At 49.3% G+C, this 17,881-nt stretch overlaps 7 protein-coding genes and 1 non-coding gene across 8 annotated transcripts; 5 read left to right on the top strand and 3 right to left on the bottom strand.

Annotated features, from left to right (window-relative positions):
- Positions 1–137: 137 nt before the first annotated feature.
- Positions 138–209, bottom strand: BO97DRAFT_t47. The gene has a single exon. It is a non-coding gene; the product is annotated as a tRNA-Glu (tRNA).
- Positions 210–1,871: 1,662 nt separating this feature from the next.
- BO97DRAFT_420926 (ankyrin repeat domain-containing protein) lies at positions 1,872–3,313 on the top strand (the record flags this gene model as incomplete). Its single annotated transcript, XM_025696690.1, has 2 exons — positions 1,872–2,955; positions 3,015–3,313. The coding sequence occupies 2 exons, from the start codon at positions 1,872–1,874 to the stop codon at positions 3,311–3,313; spliced, it is 1,383 nt and encodes a 460-aa protein (XP_025555780.1).
- Positions 3,314–3,745: 432 nt separating this feature from the next.
- On the top strand, positions 3,746–4,099 carry BO97DRAFT_309144 (uncharacterized protein; the record flags this gene model as incomplete). The annotated part of the gene is made up of 1 exon (XM_025691194.1): positions 3,746–4,099. A coding segment is annotated over one exon (354 nt), but the record flags the coding sequence as incomplete, so codon positions are not given.
- Positions 4,100–4,715: 616 nt separating this feature from the next.
- On the top strand, positions 4,716–5,742 carry BO97DRAFT_402992 (alpha/beta fold hydrolase). Its single transcript, XM_025694638.1, has one exon. It carries the CDS (start codon positions 4,785–4,787, stop codon positions 5,715–5,717), a length of 933 nt encoding a protein of 310 aa, XP_025555778.1. The 5' UTR covers positions 4,716–4,784; the 3' UTR covers positions 5,718–5,742.
- A 1,138-nt stretch (positions 5,743–6,880) lies between these two features.
- On the top strand, positions 6,881–7,276 carry BO97DRAFT_308214 (RidA family protein; the record flags this gene model as incomplete). The annotated part of the gene is made up of 1 exon (XM_025691181.1): positions 6,881–7,276. A coding segment is annotated over one exon (396 nt), but the record flags the coding sequence as incomplete, so codon positions are not given.
- A 2,552-nt stretch (positions 7,277–9,828) lies between these two features.
- On the bottom strand, positions 9,829–10,966 carry BO97DRAFT_139808 (uncharacterized protein). The gene is made up of 2 exons (XM_025690089.1): positions 10,732–10,966; positions 9,829–10,667 (listed from the first exon to the last, which is right to left on the bottom strand). Exons 1-2 carry the CDS (start codon positions 10,901–10,903, stop codon positions 10,153–10,155), a joined length of 687 nt encoding a protein of 228 aa, XP_025555776.1. The 5' UTR covers positions 10,904–10,966; the 3' UTR covers positions 9,829–10,152.
- Positions 10,967–11,765: 799 nt separating this feature from the next.
- Positions 11,766–13,444, bottom strand: BO97DRAFT_456327 (general substrate transporter; the record flags this gene model as incomplete). The annotated part of the gene is made up of 4 exons (XM_025699160.1): positions 11,766–11,921; positions 12,030–12,448; positions 12,480–12,900; positions 12,959–13,444. The coding sequence occupies 4 exons, from the start codon at positions 13,442–13,444 to the stop codon at positions 11,766–11,768; spliced, it is 1,482 nt and encodes a 493-aa protein (XP_025555775.1).
- A 3,463-nt stretch (positions 13,445–16,907) lies between these two features.
- Positions 16,908–17,736, top strand: BO97DRAFT_456324 (2-keto-4-pentenoate hydratase; the record flags this gene model as incomplete). The annotated part of the gene is made up of 1 exon (XM_025699159.1): positions 16,908–17,736. Exon 1 carries the CDS (start codon positions 16,951–16,953, stop codon positions 17,734–17,736), a length of 786 nt encoding a protein of 261 aa, XP_025555774.1. The 5' UTR covers positions 16,908–16,950.
- Positions 17,737–17,881: the final 145 nt, after the last annotated feature.

Genomic DNA, 17,881 nt, shown 5'->3' with positions numbered 1-17,881 from the left:
AGGGCTCAGGACCGACTCCTGCTCTGGCATTGGTGAGAGGCCACACCGCCCGTCGCCAGCATTGTCAAGATAGCTTCCCGACTCCACTTGATGCCCTTATCGCCTTGATAAGGGAGCAAGGATGCGTAAAAAAAGAATTCCGATGCGGGGAATCGAACCCCGAGCTGCTGTGTGAGAGACAGCGATGTTGACCATTACACCACATCGGATGTTGTTGAATTAATGCTTGAAAATGTGTTATATGACCGACAAAAGCAGACATCGAAGGACGACTACCACGACACTCTGTGACCATTCGGGATAGAGAGACTTCGCAGTCATAATGTATTCATACCCCGGATAAGTCTTTCCGACTATCGCATTGCGCGTACAAGAACGAAAGAAATCACATAGTACATTGCCGAGGTGCATTCAGATCCTCCAGCTGGAACCCAGGGTTAGTACACATCACATATATACAGTGCCCATCATAGTAGGTCCAGTGTTAGTATTTCGTGGTCTGGTCAAGAAACACATTAAGCTCGATCTTGAAATGCCATCGACATTGCTAGGATTACTATATGTGGCTCATTTATTTGGTCCAAAGCGAGAACAGCAATCTTTCTTTGGTAGCACTGTTTGCGTGATAAAGGATTCTTTTGATGCGAGTTCACTTCCTGAGAGACATAGTGTAGTCACTAAACTTAGTATTCCCTGAGCGAGCGTGTCTTCGCCGAACTGGTTGGGCTTGGCCTGGATGAGCTCAAGGTACGGTTTTCCACTTCATGGCACAAGTCGCGAGGTCTGGGCAATGATTCCATTAGGTTATACTGCCGGGGTCATCAAGTCAATCGAGATCATCACCGCAAAGTTCACCTTTGACAGTTCCGGGCTTAACTCGCAAAGTAAGACTATCTGACCGCCAATCTGCAGGACCGGGTTGTGAGTTTGGCATTGGAGGGCAAGGTGTGCCATATTTTTTTGTCATTAGTCCAACCTGCTAACGATCGGATCAAGGCTTGTTGTCTTCAGCGAGCGTGATCATTCATTCCCTTACGATTATCTGATAGTAGTCAAGTATATGATGTTTTGATGTAGCTTAATTGCCATTTGATAAAGAAGAGGAGCGCTCTAAGCGCAGCCCCTGTATGCTTTGCCAAGTACCGCCAACGCTAATACCCTGAGTGGATTTTCTGCAGTCACCGTTGGGGTACTTTCTCTTATCCTGTATAGTCCACTTGTTTGCCTAACCTTGCTATTTCTATTGAAATTAGTCAAACCCGTGTAGCAACACGAAAAGAAAGTCAAAGGGAGGCGCTGTTGAGAACTCTTACAAAGAAGCTACTGTGAACCTCTTGGATAACGATATTGCTCTTGCAAGCACAAAAGTCTGCTCAGATATCACAAATACTCTCACATCGAAGAAGTCACTAACTTCAATAAGAAGTAATCACATTTTCTTTACGTGAATTTGGTGGAGCTGAAATGTGGCCATCACGTAAGGATAGTGAAGGAGGCCAGATTTTGACAATCATTCACTTCAACAAAAATCGCGTCCCAAGCTAATCTTGAATAATCTTGTAGCCTCCGGTGAATACATGACAAAAAGTCCGAGCCATGGGAGGCGTAGGTCTGTCTTATAAATATCTCCTCTTCCCTCTTCTTCCACTCACCTTTCCCACTACACTCTACTTTCGCTCCTCTATCTCTCTCTTCCTCCGTTCTTCGCCCTTCCACAGGCTACCACCACTGACCGTGGGAGTAAGCCGTCTGTCTTTCTTTGCTCGCTGTATTCCTCCTTCCCTTCCTTATCGTTTCTTCAACGGTAAGACCATCTATGCAACTTATTCAGGCCACCCCAATCTCATCCCCTTGACAGATCTCGGCTCAAAATGCCACTGCTTCAGTTACCACCGGAGTTGCTTGTCATCGTTGGCGAGCATCTCACCCATAAATCAGACATCAACAACGTGGCCCGCACCAACCGCTATCTGCATAGCCTTTTCGAACCGCTACTCTATGGACGCGGAAAACAAGATCTCACGACCACCACATTACAATTGAATATATCTCACTGGGCTACGCTATGTGGGAATGTCAACACGCTTCACAAGCTTCTCAGGAATGGAGCTCTATTCCCAAGCAACGGGCTCGATGCCAAGAGACTCGGTTGGCCTTCTCCTCAGTATCACCCGATATTCACAGCTGTGAGGAAGGGCTACCTCGAAGTCGTCCGGTTCTTCCTCAACCAAGGCATAGCATCCGATTGCCGTGGTCATCAGGGTCTCCCGCTGTTGCACTTGGCCGCGTTCAACAATAATTACCCCATTGTCGAAGAACTTCTTCAAAGAGGAGAAGATGTCTCTATTAAGGATGATAATGGCAAAACCATTTTTGACAGCCTCAAAACGGTGAACATGAGTGCTGTAATACCAACACTTCTGCAAAAGCCAGACGTCGGGAACTTTGCCATGAGACGTGAGATCGCAAATGAGTTGGAAGAGGCTATATGGGAATGGGACATGGAAAAGGTTAACATGTTAGTCGCAAATGTGCCTTTTCTTGACTGGTTACTCGAATTTGATAAAAATCCCTTGCACATTGCAATCGCCGCTGGGAACATGAAAATATTCAACCTTCTGTGTGACACCGGCGCTCTTCCTTACGATGAATGGGTGCCGGACTACTTCTACTCCAAAAGAACCAACAGATACTTATTCGGCGAGCACACATCTTTCAACAGATACACGGGCTACAAAAGCATGTACGCGGCTAGAAAGGAAGATATCATCGGTACCTTGTACAAGTTCAATCTAGACCGTCCTGATATGACATTCTGGGCTATCTTCGGTCACCAGTCTCTTTTCTGCGCAGCTTACTATGGCCACAGAGAAATGGCCGAGGCTGTGCTGGATAGGTTTCCCGAGCTAGAGTCCAGCATTCCTGACGCAATGGTCATAGCTGCTTTCAATCGCTGTAATGAAGTAATGAGCTACCTTATCTCAAAAGGAGCAGACCTGATCACAGAATGAAAGGCGCAGTGACGGCTTTATCGCACGCGGGATGTCATGGATGGCTTGAGCAGGCCCGACTTCTTCTTTCCGCCGGGGCAGATATCACCTTGGAGGATGCAGATGGAAAGACACCCATATGGTATGCTGTCCAGGCGCGCAAGGCAACAGTGCTGGCTTTATACCGGGAGCATTCACCTACAGCTTTCAGAGCTTACGAAGTAAAAAACGGACTAGAGCCAGAGACCAGCATGGATCATAACGCCCATAATCTCGGCCTCCTTTGGAATAAGGCCACAATGATTTGCATTTGGTGGGAGTAAGCCGAAAGGAAGGAAGATCTTGAAGTAGCAAAGATGAAACATGAAAAAGGGGAAGCACAGAACTCCACTGGGTTCTCACCAATGAAGGCGTCATCCGGAACCAATCTCCGACATTCCCTCGTCTTCTGTTTCGTTCTTTGTTGCATGTGATTCTCAAGTTACTGGAATAAGCTAAAATATTCTTGCCTGTAATAGCTGTCTTGTTGTGTTTTCATCCGTTGTTGCTCCTGAGGCAATCAGATAATTTTCCTAGGCCGTCGGTAATCGATTTTCAACTGCTCGCTCGTCCTGGTTCTCTCCAGACCAGAACCCCGTATTCTCTTCTTGTAAAGTGCTCAATGACTACCTACTGCATGACACATCACTAATTCCTAGTACTCAAGAGTCAAGATGTCGTACAGCCGCTCCACCTACTACCCCTCTTGTCGCCACAGCACCGTCCCCAGCGTGCGAATAACCTCCACTGTACCAGCGACCCCGAGACGTCGCCCGCCCCTTTGCCGGGACTGCGACGCCCCCACCACTCTTTATACCGTATCGGAGACCAACGAGAACGGAAACGCCGGGCGCCCTTACTACCGCTGCGACCAGTGTGGGTCCTTTACGTGCTTCGCGGACATGCGTGGAGTGCACCCGGAGAACCCGGCCTGCGATTGCGACGGCAACTTTTCTTGTCGACTCCAAGTGGCGGGACGCAATGACCGAAGCCTTCGCCCGGGGGCCTTGTTCTATACATGTGCGGTCGGTCAGTGCAGATTCTTTCAACGCGTTGAAGACGAGAACGGGCAGGCTGTCCTCAGCTTCGGAGAGTCTATCCCTGGGGGTATGTCGGGGTCGAGATATATGGCTTCACGCGGTCTGTGATGGGTTGAGTATGGGAATAGAGTAGTCAGCGTCGACTGGAGATCGTTATGATGTTGGCTTTGTCTTTCCTGCCCTATTCAGCCCACTTGATGGTTTGCCTTGCTATTCTTGTTAATTGATTCTCTCAGCCACAAAAACATGAAATTTCTGCAAAGAACGTATGGCGAAGCAGGTCCTAACAGTATAAGAAAGTGAGCTTACCACAATATTTGGCATCCAAGTACGTGCGAGATGGACTACAACATATGCTCTGGACTGAAGCACCCAAAAACAAGCTTAGTAAGAAGTGAGTAAGCAACCATCCAGCCCGGGCGCAAAAAGAGCCAGATGTAGTATGTTAATATGCACCCTAACGAAAATGGCAATAACTGATGCTTAAGCCCTGCTGACTTATATGTGCCGCGTCTGTAGCCGATGATGTCCGAACAAGTGAGCTATAAGAGCAACAAATCCTTTTGGTAATCAATTACCCTATCTTGCAGCACTTCTCTCCTAGCTACAATTTTCCAAGTTCCACCATAGACATCTCTGGGTTGCCCCAGATAAACCCACCCGCCCCTCCATCCCACACGTAATTACTGAGCCATTCAACCCTCAAGCTTCAAACATGGCCACATCGCCAGTCCACCTCACCTCAACCTTCCACCACACCACCGCAACCCATAGCTACGATATTCGCTGGACCTCCATCGGCGCAACCACCGCACCCCCACTAATCTTCATCCACGGCACCCCGTGGTCCTCACGCGTCTGGCACAACTACGCGCAAACCCTCTCTCGAAACTTCCAAGTCTACCTCTTCGACAACCCCGGCTTCGGCGACAGCCCACTGGGCACGCCCCTCCCAGCCCAAGAACACAGAATCACCAAGGAAATCGCCCTAGATGCCGACCTCGCGGAGCAATCGGAGGTCTTCGCCGCGCTCTACGACTTCTGGGCCCAGCAGGACGGCTGGAAGCAGCAAGGCAAAAGACCACATGTTATCGCGCATGATCACGGAGGGCTGATGAGCCTGCGGGCGCACCTCTTGCATGGAGCTGAGTACGCGAGTCTGTGTTTGATCAACGTGGTGGCGTTAGGGCCGTTCGGACAGCCACTTTTCAAGCTTGTGGCGGAGAATGAAGGGGTGTTTAATGCGTTGACGGGGCCGGTGTTTGAGGGGGTCGTGGAGTCGTATATCCGTGATGCGGCGTTTGGGGAATTGAGTAGGGAGGTGATGGAGGAGTTGAAGGCTCCGTGGATTTGCAGGGGGAAGGAAGGGAGGGGAGGGTTTATTAGGCAGATGGTGCAGGCCAATAGTCGGAGTACGGAGGAGGTGGAAGGGAGGTATCCTGAAGTTGGGAGGAAGATGCCCGTGGTGGTTATCTGGGGGAAGGAGGATAGGTGGATTCCGGTTGAGACGGCCGGTCGGTTGAAGGAAAGGCTGAATGCTAGGGAGGTGGTGCTGATTGATGGGGCTGGGCATTTGGTCATGTATGACCAGCCGGGGAAGTTGGGGGTTGAGCTCGGTTGGTGGTTGAGTTCTGTCTCTCAGCAGTAGATACCTGTGGAGTGATACTGCGTGGGTATATTTATTTATTTATTCTTCTGTAGATTTAGGCTTGTCGTTTTGCTTGTCGCTAAAGTCGTCTAAACACAGGTCTGATCGCATGCAGTATGGTCGAAATCTGCTTCAGATACACCCTGCCAGTCTTTGAATGGCCTCTGGGAGTCAGGATCTATCTACCAACATTGTGTGACAAGGAAAATAAATCCTACATAGAACCTCACGCTGTGAGTCTGTGGCGTATCGGTGACTTTTGAGTATGGGGGAAGTAGAAACATCCACAGTCTTCGCGTCTACGGTTCTCCCTGATCCGAAACTCTCCTTCGGTGGTCAGTTTTATCGCGTGGTCGATTTACTAATGTACTAGTGAGGTGTCCTTTCCAGACGAAAAAGCCGGCGGGGATGAGCTTTTCCACGTCATCTTCGTTGCTAAATATGGTGACCCAGCTTGAATGGACGCTGGAAATATGGGACTTGTCTTGAAATAGGGCCGACCTAGAGAATATTGCCTAAGTAGCCATTGCCCCTTCGCGGCTAAGAGAGGTTGAAAGGTGGAGTGTGTGTCGGGAGCATGGCTGAATGAGGCAGGCTTGTTGATTCTGGCGGGCAGCACCAAAATGGATGTGAGCTAGGATATAGGAATGCAAGTTATTGCGGTAGAATGAGAATAGAATCAATCAAATGGTCGTCTAATTTGCTTATAAAGCACCCCCATGAACCTTTAACTTTATACTCAAAGAAACATGGTCCATGCATGCGTAGTGGAAAAGCAAACCGAATTAGGAAAAGTATCCACCGGCATCAGTTATTCAACATGCACGGAGATGCACAGATCACTCCCATTTCTCCGCATTTGAATTTCGCAGTGACTGTTACAGGCTGTTGTACGCGGATGTAATACAGCATATTATACACGGATATTGAACCGGTTCCCGAGTCCCGCTCCCGAGTTCCGCTCCCGGACCGAGATTGACTATCGGGAATGCTAGTCAGCGGGGGAGGGGGTAGCGGGTAGTTATCCAAAGAGGGGAGAGCCCTTGCTCGCATGTCTACTTAAAAGCTTTAGCACTGGGTACAGTTCATCAAGCATAATCCCAACCAACCCTGATCACAATCCCCAACAGACTATACTCCAACCCACCGCAACAATGCCACCAACCGTGAAAGCAATCGCACCCCCCTCCATCCACAGCCCCCAAGGCAAATACTCGCACGTCCTTCTCATCGAAGGCCCCCACAAAACCATCGAGATCGCCGGCCAGGTCGGCATGAAGCCAGACGGAACCATCCCTGCCACATACGACGAGCAAGTCCAGCAAGCCTTCCAGAACCTTAAGGCCTGCCTGGACTCCGTCGGCTCGTCCACACAACCCATCATCACGCGACTTCGGTACTATATCGTCGACTACAACCCGGAGAAGTTCGGTCCGCTGCGAGAGGCGAGAGAGCTGATATTCGAGGGGTATTCTCATCCGTTTCCGCCCAGCGTGTTGGTCCCAGTTCCTGCTTTGGGCGATCCGGCGTTTCTTGTTGAGGTCGAGGCGTCGGCTGTGGTCTCTGAGTAAATGCTGAGGGTCGGGAAATGAATTGGGTGGCTTTGAGGGTTAAGGATCTGCGCGATGCGGTACTTGTATCATGATTGATGTACATATAGGTACGAATGCTGTTGAGGGCCTGATTCGATGGTTGCTCTTAGAGAAGTTGTTGAGTGATGTTGAGAAGGATCAATCAAGTCCAATTCATGTCCCTTTGACCTAATTGAGGCCGCCTGTGTGTGGTTTGCTATGTAGGTGCTTCGTCGAAGCCAGGACTGCCCGGAACTTTCAAGCTCCATGGAGCTATACAGTGGAAGTGAGCTGCGTGTCGAGCAGGATCGTTTGTGCACATTGTAACACTCCGCAATAATGAAAGGGGATTGTATGGAGCTGTGCTCTGAAAGGCTTGTGCACGATGCAAGTATCGATGCACTTTCCTGTGAGAGAAGGATAGAAAGGTGGTCTTCAAATTTGAGTTGAGAATATGTTTTAAAAAAATCAAAGCTTTTCCCTCCCTCACCCCCCATAAGATCTCCGCATTGACAATACATCACCTGAAAATTGTCTGGTAGCTGTGAGCGCATGTGCCTTACATTTTGAAAGGCCGACAATGGATTGACTTTGACAAGCATGGCCGTAGACTTTGATGAGAGTCAAAAAGGACAAGTGGGGATAGCCTTCCAGGGCTTTGCGATCGACTGCTCAACGGGAGTACAGGCGATCTCACATCAGATCGTGTAAAGCCAATCGCACAGTATCATGGAGACATCAGACGAGCAGGGCCGTATGATTTGCGATCGACCAATTGTGTATCGTACAGTTCAAGACCATCTCTTAAATCGTCACATATTGTCTAGAGCAGGCAGCCCAAGCCAATGGGGCGACCGAAACATTGCCACTATTGTGTACCATTCATATCTAGAATGATGACGGGAGAGAAAGTCCTGATCCTACACCGGCAATACCGGAAATTGAATCTTACAAGCCTCTTACAAAGCTCATTCCAGGAAGCTAGCTCGGACGCAGAGTTCACCGATGATTGGACCCCAATTGGCCGGCTCATTATTCCTGGCGGTCCGCTCCGTCCATCAATCAATTAGGGCAATGAAAAGTTCAGGTGCCACCTGGTGCCTGAATATCATTAAAGGCCATGCCTCTGACTCAATTCTACAATGCTAACAATATCACGCATTGTCGATTAATGCCAAGACCCTGGCGATATCTTCGGTGACAATCTATGGGACTACTCAGCTAGTCACCAGTAGCTAATCTCCGACACTGTTTCCACATAGCGCCTCGGTAAGATAGGAATGTCGAACCAAGCCCTCGCTTTTGGACTGTGAGTCTAGTGGGATGCCTTTAGGGGTATTTTGAGCATGCCCCATATCCACATAGACCTTTGTAGGGAGAGGGAGGGGGAAGGTCCGTTTATCAAGATACCAGGATCCAGTGTTTTCAAGCACATACATAAGGATTCTTCGAGCGCATACCATGAACAGAGCTCTAAGCTACTTACTGTGTTGACTTTTTCTGGGCTTGACGTTACTTGACTCAAGAAACATGCATATCCGATTACTCGTCTTGTGGGTTTTTTTTTTCGTCCCAGCACTCTCCGCCGATACCACGATTGAGTCGCTATTTGTGGTCAAAGCGGATGCAAACGAACCAGGCAGTTGTGGCCAATATCTCCGAGAGCCGCTCGATACCTACCTGTCTGAGGCCAAATAGCTGGTCAATGCCGGCCTGCAGGCTCTTGCCGATGCGAGAAATAAAAAGGCTGCGGAGAACAAAATCGCAAAAAGCTACCTCGAGGTTTACTTCAGAATCGAAGTTGAGGGCGAAAAGGACCAACTCTTGTACAAAGTAAGAAGTATCACTCAACTACCCACTTCCCCGAACAAGACTGCTCATCGAGTCAAAGAATCTTTAAATAAAGTGAAAAATTTCTCGACGGCACTTGGTCAAAAGCGACACCACATTTATACTGCAATGATGGGTGGCTCACGGATCTTTCACCTATAGACGCGGCTTGGGATTCAGAAAGCAAGAGAACGTCATGAGAGAAGAGCCGGATGGAAGTTCCTCCCCCGTGGCGATTCAGGAAGCTCCGAGCTATTGGAAATACTCTTGGAGAGATATAAGGAAACTCGCAGCAGGGTAAAGACGAATAATGTGCCATATTGGGCGGATGATTCTGAAAATATCTCTTCAGTCTCTCCTTCGCGCCCCACACCTACTGCACCGCCTCACAGTATAACATGGGAGCGACACAAAAGAAACCAAAGCGAAAACAATCACTTTGTGCCCGAAAAGCTTCACCAATCGAGACGCACGTGCAGTACTTGGGAATCGCAATCCTCGAGCACGCTTGTCCACCATGAATGTCCTCCCTCGGAGTGCAACTCTCTATCATGAGCTCTTTCATCTCGTACTTGGGAATTATTGTACCCCTGACCCATGGTGTAAGTCTACAAAGCATGCGGCTAGATAAACCTCGGTTTTGGTAATACATGTTTGAAGATGCATGGGCCAATCAGGCCAAAGCTCTCAGATATCGTGCAGATCAAATTCCTGGAGCAGCTGAAGACGATGAGGACTTGTTGAAGAAAGAGACCAACAAACAGCTCACTCGCCGCAATCCTGACACATATGTCTGGTTCAGCGTGGGCTACTGGTACTTTCAGCAGACACGATGGACTACGAGCGCTGATCAGAGGTGGAGATTTTGATCCAGGCGTTGCAAAACTAGTCTCAGTCAAGGCTGAAAGCACTTGAAAGAGCCCTATTCTTAGAGAAAAGAGTTCCTCAGTATTGGGACCAGATCGCTTTGATATCTTCTCCACAGTGCGTATCATGCTATATACACGAAGAGGAAGCGAACAACGCACCAAAATTCACAGACGAGGCAGTTTCTGAAAGCGATAGAATTCTTCTTTCCATTCTTTAGGGTCGACCTTCTCAAGAGCCTCAGTGAACCTTTCCATAATTGTCTCGTAGTGGTTAGCTGGCAGAAGTCGCCACTCTGCTGCCTCTTCATTTTTCCAGAAATGTGGCCATAAAAGCAGCTGAACTTCTTGGCCATGCCAGGATTCTGTCTGAGCAACCCATAATTGTTTTGGAGGGGATCTTTGCAGCTCGTACTGACGCGACGCACCAGGTGCTGGAGCTGGGGTCGCAAGACCTCTTAGCTTCTGAACCTGGGCTCTTTGGTCTTCGGTTACAGGCGCTGGAAAGTACACCCAAAATAGCTGAACGAATGATCGCTGCATACAGTCAAACCAGTAGCCACTTCCATTAACAGTCTCACGGGAGGAGACTGGTATGATTCCAACACTTGCAAGATTCTCCCTGTAGAGTTGGGCACAGGGCGAAGCGGTGAAGTCTCTGAACTCCCCAGCAGTATGCCATACTAAATAGATATGTATTAGTATATCAATCTTCGTAACAAAGATCATTTCAATTTTAAGACTTGCATGATGCCAGCATTACTATATCTGAACGTTCCCGGACTCTTGCCCAGTCCGATTGAATGTGGCCTGGGGCGTGGATTACTGGTTGGAAATATCCAGCCCACTGTTCAGCATGAAGCTCCAATCCAGATGGGACCTGGAGCTCTGTCCAAACAACTAAGTAGTCGAAAACCATTGGTCAATAAGCTACCAGATCGACTTGTGATACTCTAATGGGAGGGGCGACTTTCTTTCGTTGCAGGGGATAGAGGATGAAGAGCCAGGAGAGTTCCGCCAATCCTGGCTGGACTTTTATACGTAGTTGCCCCGGGATGTCACGTGATGATACTATTATGGAAGTAGTCATATAAAGCTGAGAGTACACAAGAACGGCTTAGGGCTTCGGTCAGCTTCAGTCCCATCGAGCTCTCGGAGTATGATGTTTAGAAACACTCAGCCTTCAAGGCTGGAAAGTTTGAAAAAAGTCAAATCTTCTTACCCAGTTCATTTCAGTTTCTGCCTTCCTACCTCGCACAGGGACATAATTCTCGCTTAGGTAAACAATCCAGGGATCGTGTTGTGATTCGTAGATGTGTCGTACTTCTGAGACGGGCAATATGCATGCTTCTCGGGTGTGAGTATTTCTATTTCTTTTGCTTGTTAATCGAGTATTCCTACAATCGCACATGATATTGAATGTAACTTTTGGAATCTCCTGGTCGAGGATAAAAGTGAATTTTCAACGATCATGACTGAAAGTTCCCATGAGGTAAGAAAGTAAGAAAAGATCTGTGCCGGCTAGGTCATGGTTATCAGCTTTCTTGAAGGGGTTACAAGAGCCTCAAGCCTGGAACCGTTTCGACGTTGCCTCAGCTGCCGGATATCTATCTATACGAGCGCGATTAGACTAATGACAAAGACTCGAAGACAGCTAACCTGTTCAAAGATTGGAAGACAGAGGGCGTTGACGGACTTAATGCACAGGAACTAGAACCATTGGCTCAACACATGTTTGTATGCGATATCACATCCAACAAGTCAAAAAATTTTTGGCAGAATCAAGAGATCAACCGACTCGTTTCCTCCAACTTCCTACCCGACGTCTCTGGCAAGAGGACCAACCCCCACCCAAAGCCCAGCAATGCTACGACGAAGAAGAACCAAAACGTTCCTTTGGGCTGCAGTGCATCTGCGAGCATCATCGTCGGGACAGCCTAGTGGCTCGGTTAGAAGGTTCCAAGTTGCTTGTTGGCCTTGCTTTAAATTATCGAAACCATAGAAGCACGATCGAAAGGTTTTGTACTAGGGCACAGATTGCATACCTTGGTTAGCGCGAATCGATTGGCATAGTGCACACACATCAGCAGGCTCGTGCCCAGCGTGCGCACCGCCGTGGGTAGGATCTCTGCGTTGATCAGATACTGAATCGAGTTCCAGCCAAAGGCGTACCCGACGCCTGTAATGTAGGTTGCGGCGATGGCTGCGATGGCTGCGCGGTGGGCGGAGGGACTTTCATTTGATCCTGTCGGCAAAGCAGTGAAGTATATGGCCATGTATAGCAAGGCTAGGACCTGCAATGTGATTCCGAGCATCAGGCAGCGTTTGCGACCGAAGCGATCGAGAAAGAGAACAGCGCAGAGCAATGCCGACGCGAGTTTGACGGCGCCGAAAATCGCGGTCTTGAAGAGCTTTTCGGAGGAACCAGTCATGCCGAGAAGGGCGAAGAATTTGGGAGCGTAGGCTGGATGTCATTGAAGGTAAGCTAGAGTGACAGATGGAATGGAAGGGAGACATGCTTGTGATTGCGTTGGTGCCGGACCATTGACTGAGGAGCTGAGCAGAGAGAAGGAACAGGAGTCGTTTGCGGTTAACCGTATCACCAAAGAGAAGCTTCCATGAGGTGAGAAGCGACCGACCGCGTTTCTTATCCGAATTGGACGATGTCTGGCGCCGCATAGACTGGAATTCGTCCTGAATCTCCGGGCTGTCTTCGGGGAGTGTCCGCAGGCGACTCAGGGCTCGCATAGCCTCGGCGTTGCGCTGCTTTTGGCACAGGTAACGTGGACTTTCAACACAACCCAAGGAAACAATCAGTATGAGCCCGGCCATCATGATCTGACTTGATTGAGGAATGATCCATTGCCGATTGTTAGCGTTAGACATATGAAGTGATGCGCCATAGCCGGCAAAATACTACCACTTGTATTAGTGGGGAATGAATACCACTGGGGAAAAGGTCATTCGGACTCACTCCAATTAAAACACCCACATACTCCGAAGAAGCATATATGCCTACCAACAATCCCCTCCACGCGGTGGGTGAAGTTTCGGCGAGATAGATGGGACCGATGATGCCCGCCTGGCCAATTCCTAATCCCACAATGAAGCGGCCAGCAATGAGCTGTCCATAGTTACCCGCGGATGAAATCACCAGCACCACGCCCACAATCCACAGCAAGCATAATTGTCGCATCGTCCTTAGTGGACTGATGCTATCGCTCAGAAGAAAAGCTAGAACCGCCCCGGGCAGACAGCCAAGGTTCACCATTGACGTAATGTTTGACAACCGGTTGGCTTGCTCTGCTGCACTCAAATCACCGGCATGGAGCCCGAATTCCCGGATAAAGGAGGGGAGATCCACGGTGGTGGCAATGAGCCCTTCATCCAATCCCTTGGCCGAGCCCAGCAGGCCAAAGCCAATCATGGCACAGATGATTTGGGGAGCAAAGTACCGCATTGTGATGGAGGTGTGTCATTGGGCGGTGTTCCCATTGCACGACTTGTTGCGAGTGCTGCATAGGGATCTGTGAACTTAGACATTAAGCTGGGAGCAATTCCTGATTTATTAGTGTTTGCGGACAACGACCAAGGTCCCCAGTGCGAATGTCCATAGCTCATATTCTCCATATGTTGTGGAGGGCGGGTCTGCAGTCGTAATCTGTCGCTTTCAGTATTACCCCACCAGACCAGGGCTTTTGAGAATATCCTCCATGAAAGTCCTGAGAACACAAGGACCTATTGCACTCCGCGAGAAAGAGGAAGAGAAAACGAACACACATATGTATTGATGCAAGACTTAATCTTTCATCAGCATGCTCGGCATTTTAGTGATGTGGGCGATAGGGCTGAGGACGAGCGTGGGACGAGCAAGAAGGTAACCGCAACGTGAGGATTCCAGATGTAATGAGTGCCTTGTGGGTTTAATATCAGGCAGGTCTAGCGACGACTGAGAACCTGTACTGGTTTTAGCTAAGAATTTGCTCAGGATGGGGTCTCATTCAGCCCTACAGGGCTGAACAAGGAACCGAGTGGGGCGCAGGAGCCAAGCTCTCGGATCGAACGGCAGCATGACTAGGCTACCGCTCTCTTTTGCACCCAGGTAAATGATGATGGAAGCCGACCTTCAACAGGGCTGCTGGAAGCAGTGGTATGGCGACCGATGCAAACTGTACCCGCACGGGTTCTGGTTTACATCACAACCCTGTTTATGTTATTCGCTCTTCCGCTTCGGCCCCCCTCGATTCCTTCTCTGCTTGACCATGCATATATTGCCAACATCATTCCACATATTCTCGGTTCAGCCCCAGAGCCTTTAGTGACCGCAGACTCAGTATCTATGGATAACAGGATCAGGCGGTATGGCGCGCTCTTCTCACTCAGCCGCAAGGGTAATTTCATTTGTGCGGCATCCTGACAGCTAGTATATGTTGACTACTTTGCAACTGTAGGTTGTTCTTGTACTACTTGCTTAAAGAACGTTGAAATGCCTGCGCGGCTTCGCTTTTTCAAGCCCAAGTCGATAAGATACCAACCGTCGAGATATCCTTAATTATACATACATGTCAATCCAACAACATACATCTCCTTTTACCCCACTTCAGATCTATGATAAACTTGGATTTTGGCGTCAACTCAGTCTAGTTCCAACTCATCCTTTAATCCATTTGTCATGGTATCTTCCAGAAGACTGTCACTAAATCGTGCTCAACCCAGGCACGTTATAAAGAATCTGGATGTTATGATTCAGCCATGTCAAAACCGCAGGGTAAAGCATGAAACCTCTTCTTACTATTGACATCGCGTCTGCAAGCAAGCAGAAGTGACAGGTCCTTTTGAGAATCTCATTATGACTCGTGCGAGCAAAAACTGTCCATTAGAAAAGCAACAGACGCATACGCACACATGGAGGGTGGAGCTTCTCAAATATGTCTATCTTACCATGTACCTAGGTAGGCTCATATCCTCTCAATGGAAGTGCGCCACCCGGGGTTTTGATACAGCAACATGTCAATAACCGATTAGAGTTACGGCATTGCTGGGTCCTTTTCAATCCTACCACAGGATAGACGCTCGGCCACAATCTCATCTTCATCTACTGTCGTATGCGTCCCTGTATGTTTTCTCCCAACAAAAAGCAACCAAACCAGGTTCGATTAGCTCGCCGATTTATCGAACATCATGAGGATATGCAAATGCTCTGTGCGCGCGTGCTGAGGCCCAGACCCTCCGGAACGGCTTTGCAAGGGCCCTGCGCGAAACCGAGACCTCACACGCAGCGGCGGTCACCTTCGATCGGCTTTGCCGATATATCACCCCACGATTCGCAACTGCTCATTGATTCCAAATTTAGATCTCGATCGTTCGGCGACTGTCAGCATGTGTACCACCGGTAGCGGAGTTTGGTCTACTCGGGACTGAGTTTATGCACGTTGTTCTGAAAGACTGGTACTTTCTTGAACAGACAGAGCTGTCTCCGACCATGAGATCGGCCTCCACTCAGTACTCGGCCAACACCATCACTTCAAGACTTCGCCCCCGGCTCTTTCAAACCATTGGGCATGACTGCGACAGGCCGCCTTGCAATGACTGCAACCTTCTGCTGCTATTCACCAACGCAGTCTAGGATTGAGGACGTCGCAGTGATGGGACAATCGTAATGTGAGAGCCTGAGGCCTCCAAGTCTCTCTCACCGCCTTCGTCCTCTTTCCATGCCCCTATCACATAAGCCATCAACTTCATGAAAAGATTTGCAAGGCCCGTTGATAACACTTTCCATGTCACAACTAATTTTCATAGGCTGCAACCTGTCCACACCAACTCCACACATTTTTTGAGTCTCCTTTCAACGACTCCGAGAACTGTCATATGTAGACAGCTTTTGTTGGCGTCAAGCTAAGCGTTGTCGATGGTAGCTGTTTGCACGCTCTGCCATCAAGGTCAGAGGAAACTTGTCTTGTTGCTCACACAATTATAAACCCCCATTCGTCTGTTAGATATGTACTCATAATTCGTGATCGGAAGAATATCTTTTGGCAAATAATAATCATGTTGGCCCTTCAGGACTGTGGCTGGCTTGGCAAGTGAGAACTAAGCCTTTCTCGGCAAATGAAGGCACTGCAGTGCCGCTGTCGGAGCGAGGCTCCCACTCGGATACGAACGAAGGAGCTAACCGAGATCATGTGCGGGAGCGGCATTTCCAGTTCGGATTCTCTGTCCCAAAAGAGGCTATGGAGATGAGAACCTTGAACTGAAACTGAAGCTTGGCCGACCTGTGCGCTCAGATGCTGCTGGGCTGGAGCACTGATAAGGAAGCTGGATGGAAGAGGAGTCACATGACCTGGCTGTGGTGCGGATGTCGTGCGGACTTTGACAGGTACTGTATGTACATACAGGCCATTCTCTGCTCGATCGCTCTATCCTAATTCGCTGGCTGCGATAGAGTCAATGGACCGTAGTAATCCTGATTTTATCAAAAGTTAGTGGGGGACAGCCACCCAAGTCTAGAATGAAGTATTTCTTACAATTTAGAGTACTCGCCCGCTAGACCCCGTGAATACCACGTGGCAGCGAATCCTATAATCATGGACGCCTAGACCAAAGATCATCGTGTACTCCGCGCTCAGTCATGTTTGCTGATTCAGAGCGTAACCGTAACAGGTATTATTTGGATCAACGCCATCCCCTACTCTCGGGTCTGTCCGCGGTCGGATCGGATCGCGGTTATGGCCTTGCTCTACGGCTCAAGAAGCCGAGGGTTGGGCCTCCTGTCTGTACTGTATGCTACCACTCATTCCTCGTAGGGCTGCTGTTTAATGGAGAATCCCTATAAGAAGCCCATGATAGCTACCCGGTACTCTGCATACTCTGCACCACATCAACGAAAAAGGATTCAGCGCGTTGCGTCCCCTTGACTCCTTCACATTTTTTCCCGATCTACCATTCGACCCTATACACATACACACCATGCAGACCAATGAATTACAAGAAGTGGCGCTCGCCCTGCGCACCGCCCGCGACAACCGCGCTCCCATCACAGCACCTAGCAAGACGTGGCCCTCCCTCGATGCGGACTCGGGCTTCGAGGTGCAACGGCTGAATGTTGAGCATGCCGTCAAGAACGGAGACCGCCTGGTTGGATACAAGCTTGGGAACATCGCCAAGGTCATGCAGGACGCATTTGGCCTCGACCATCCAGACTACGGATTCCTCCTCGCCAGCACTTTTGCCTACGAGAGCACGACCCTTCACCTCAACCAATATATCAAGCCTTACGTGGAGCTGGAACCGGCCTTTGTGCTGCGCAGCTCCCTCCGCGGCCCGAACGTGACGGTGGCCGATGTGATCAACGCGATTGACTACGCTATTCCCGCCATCGAGATCATCGACTCGCGTGTTCAGAACTGGGCGATCGACCTGCCCGACACCTTGGCTGATAACGGCTCGACTGCGAATGTTATTCTTGGAGGTTGCCCCCGGAAGCTTACAGACTTGAAGAACCTACGTGACGTGCGGGGGACTTTGAAATTCAACGGTCGGGAAGTGATGGATGGAAACACTGGCAATGTGCTGGGCAACCCCCTGTCAGCAGTGGCGTGGTTGGTGAACCGACTGGCAGCGTACAATATCGAGTTCCAAGCTGGGCAGGTGATTCTCCCCGGTAGTTGTCTCAAGGCAATGCCAATGGATAAGCCCGGGCGGTGGACATGTACTTTTGAGGAATGGGGAACCATTGAGTTCGATGTCGCTTAGGAGTGTTGTTCGCTAGATAATCAATGCACAAGCCAATAGAAGACCATATATTTCTTATTTGCCATCAAAATTCTAATCTTATTCGTATTCAATAATAGAGTTTGGGGTGGTTCTCACGAGACTTGCTCAAAGGGGAACTGTCCAC

The sequence above is a fragment of the Aspergillus homomorphus genome, assembly GCF_003184865.1.
Source record: "Aspergillus homomorphus CBS 101889 unplaced genomic scaffold BO97scaffold_3, whole genome shotgun sequence".
Lineage (NCBI taxonomy): Eukaryota > Fungi > Ascomycota > Eurotiomycetes > Eurotiales > Aspergillaceae > Aspergillus > Aspergillus homomorphus.
The sequence above is the reverse complement of the archived record's forward strand: the minus strand, read 5'-3'. Positions and strand labels throughout refer to the sequence as shown.

Coding starts and splice junctions, on each gene's coding strand:
- BO97DRAFT_402992 (XM_025694638.1), top strand. CDS start 4,785: ATGGCCACATCGCCAGTCCACCTCACCTCAACCTTCCACCACACCACC.
- BO97DRAFT_139808 (XM_025690089.1), bottom strand. CDS start 10,903: ATGGTTTTCGACTACTTAGTTGTTTGGACAGAGCTCCAGGTCCCATCT. Junction 10,668..10,731: donor TATAGTAATGCTGGCATCAT/GCAAGTCTTAAA, acceptor ATATCTATTTAG/TATGGCATACTGCTGGGGAG.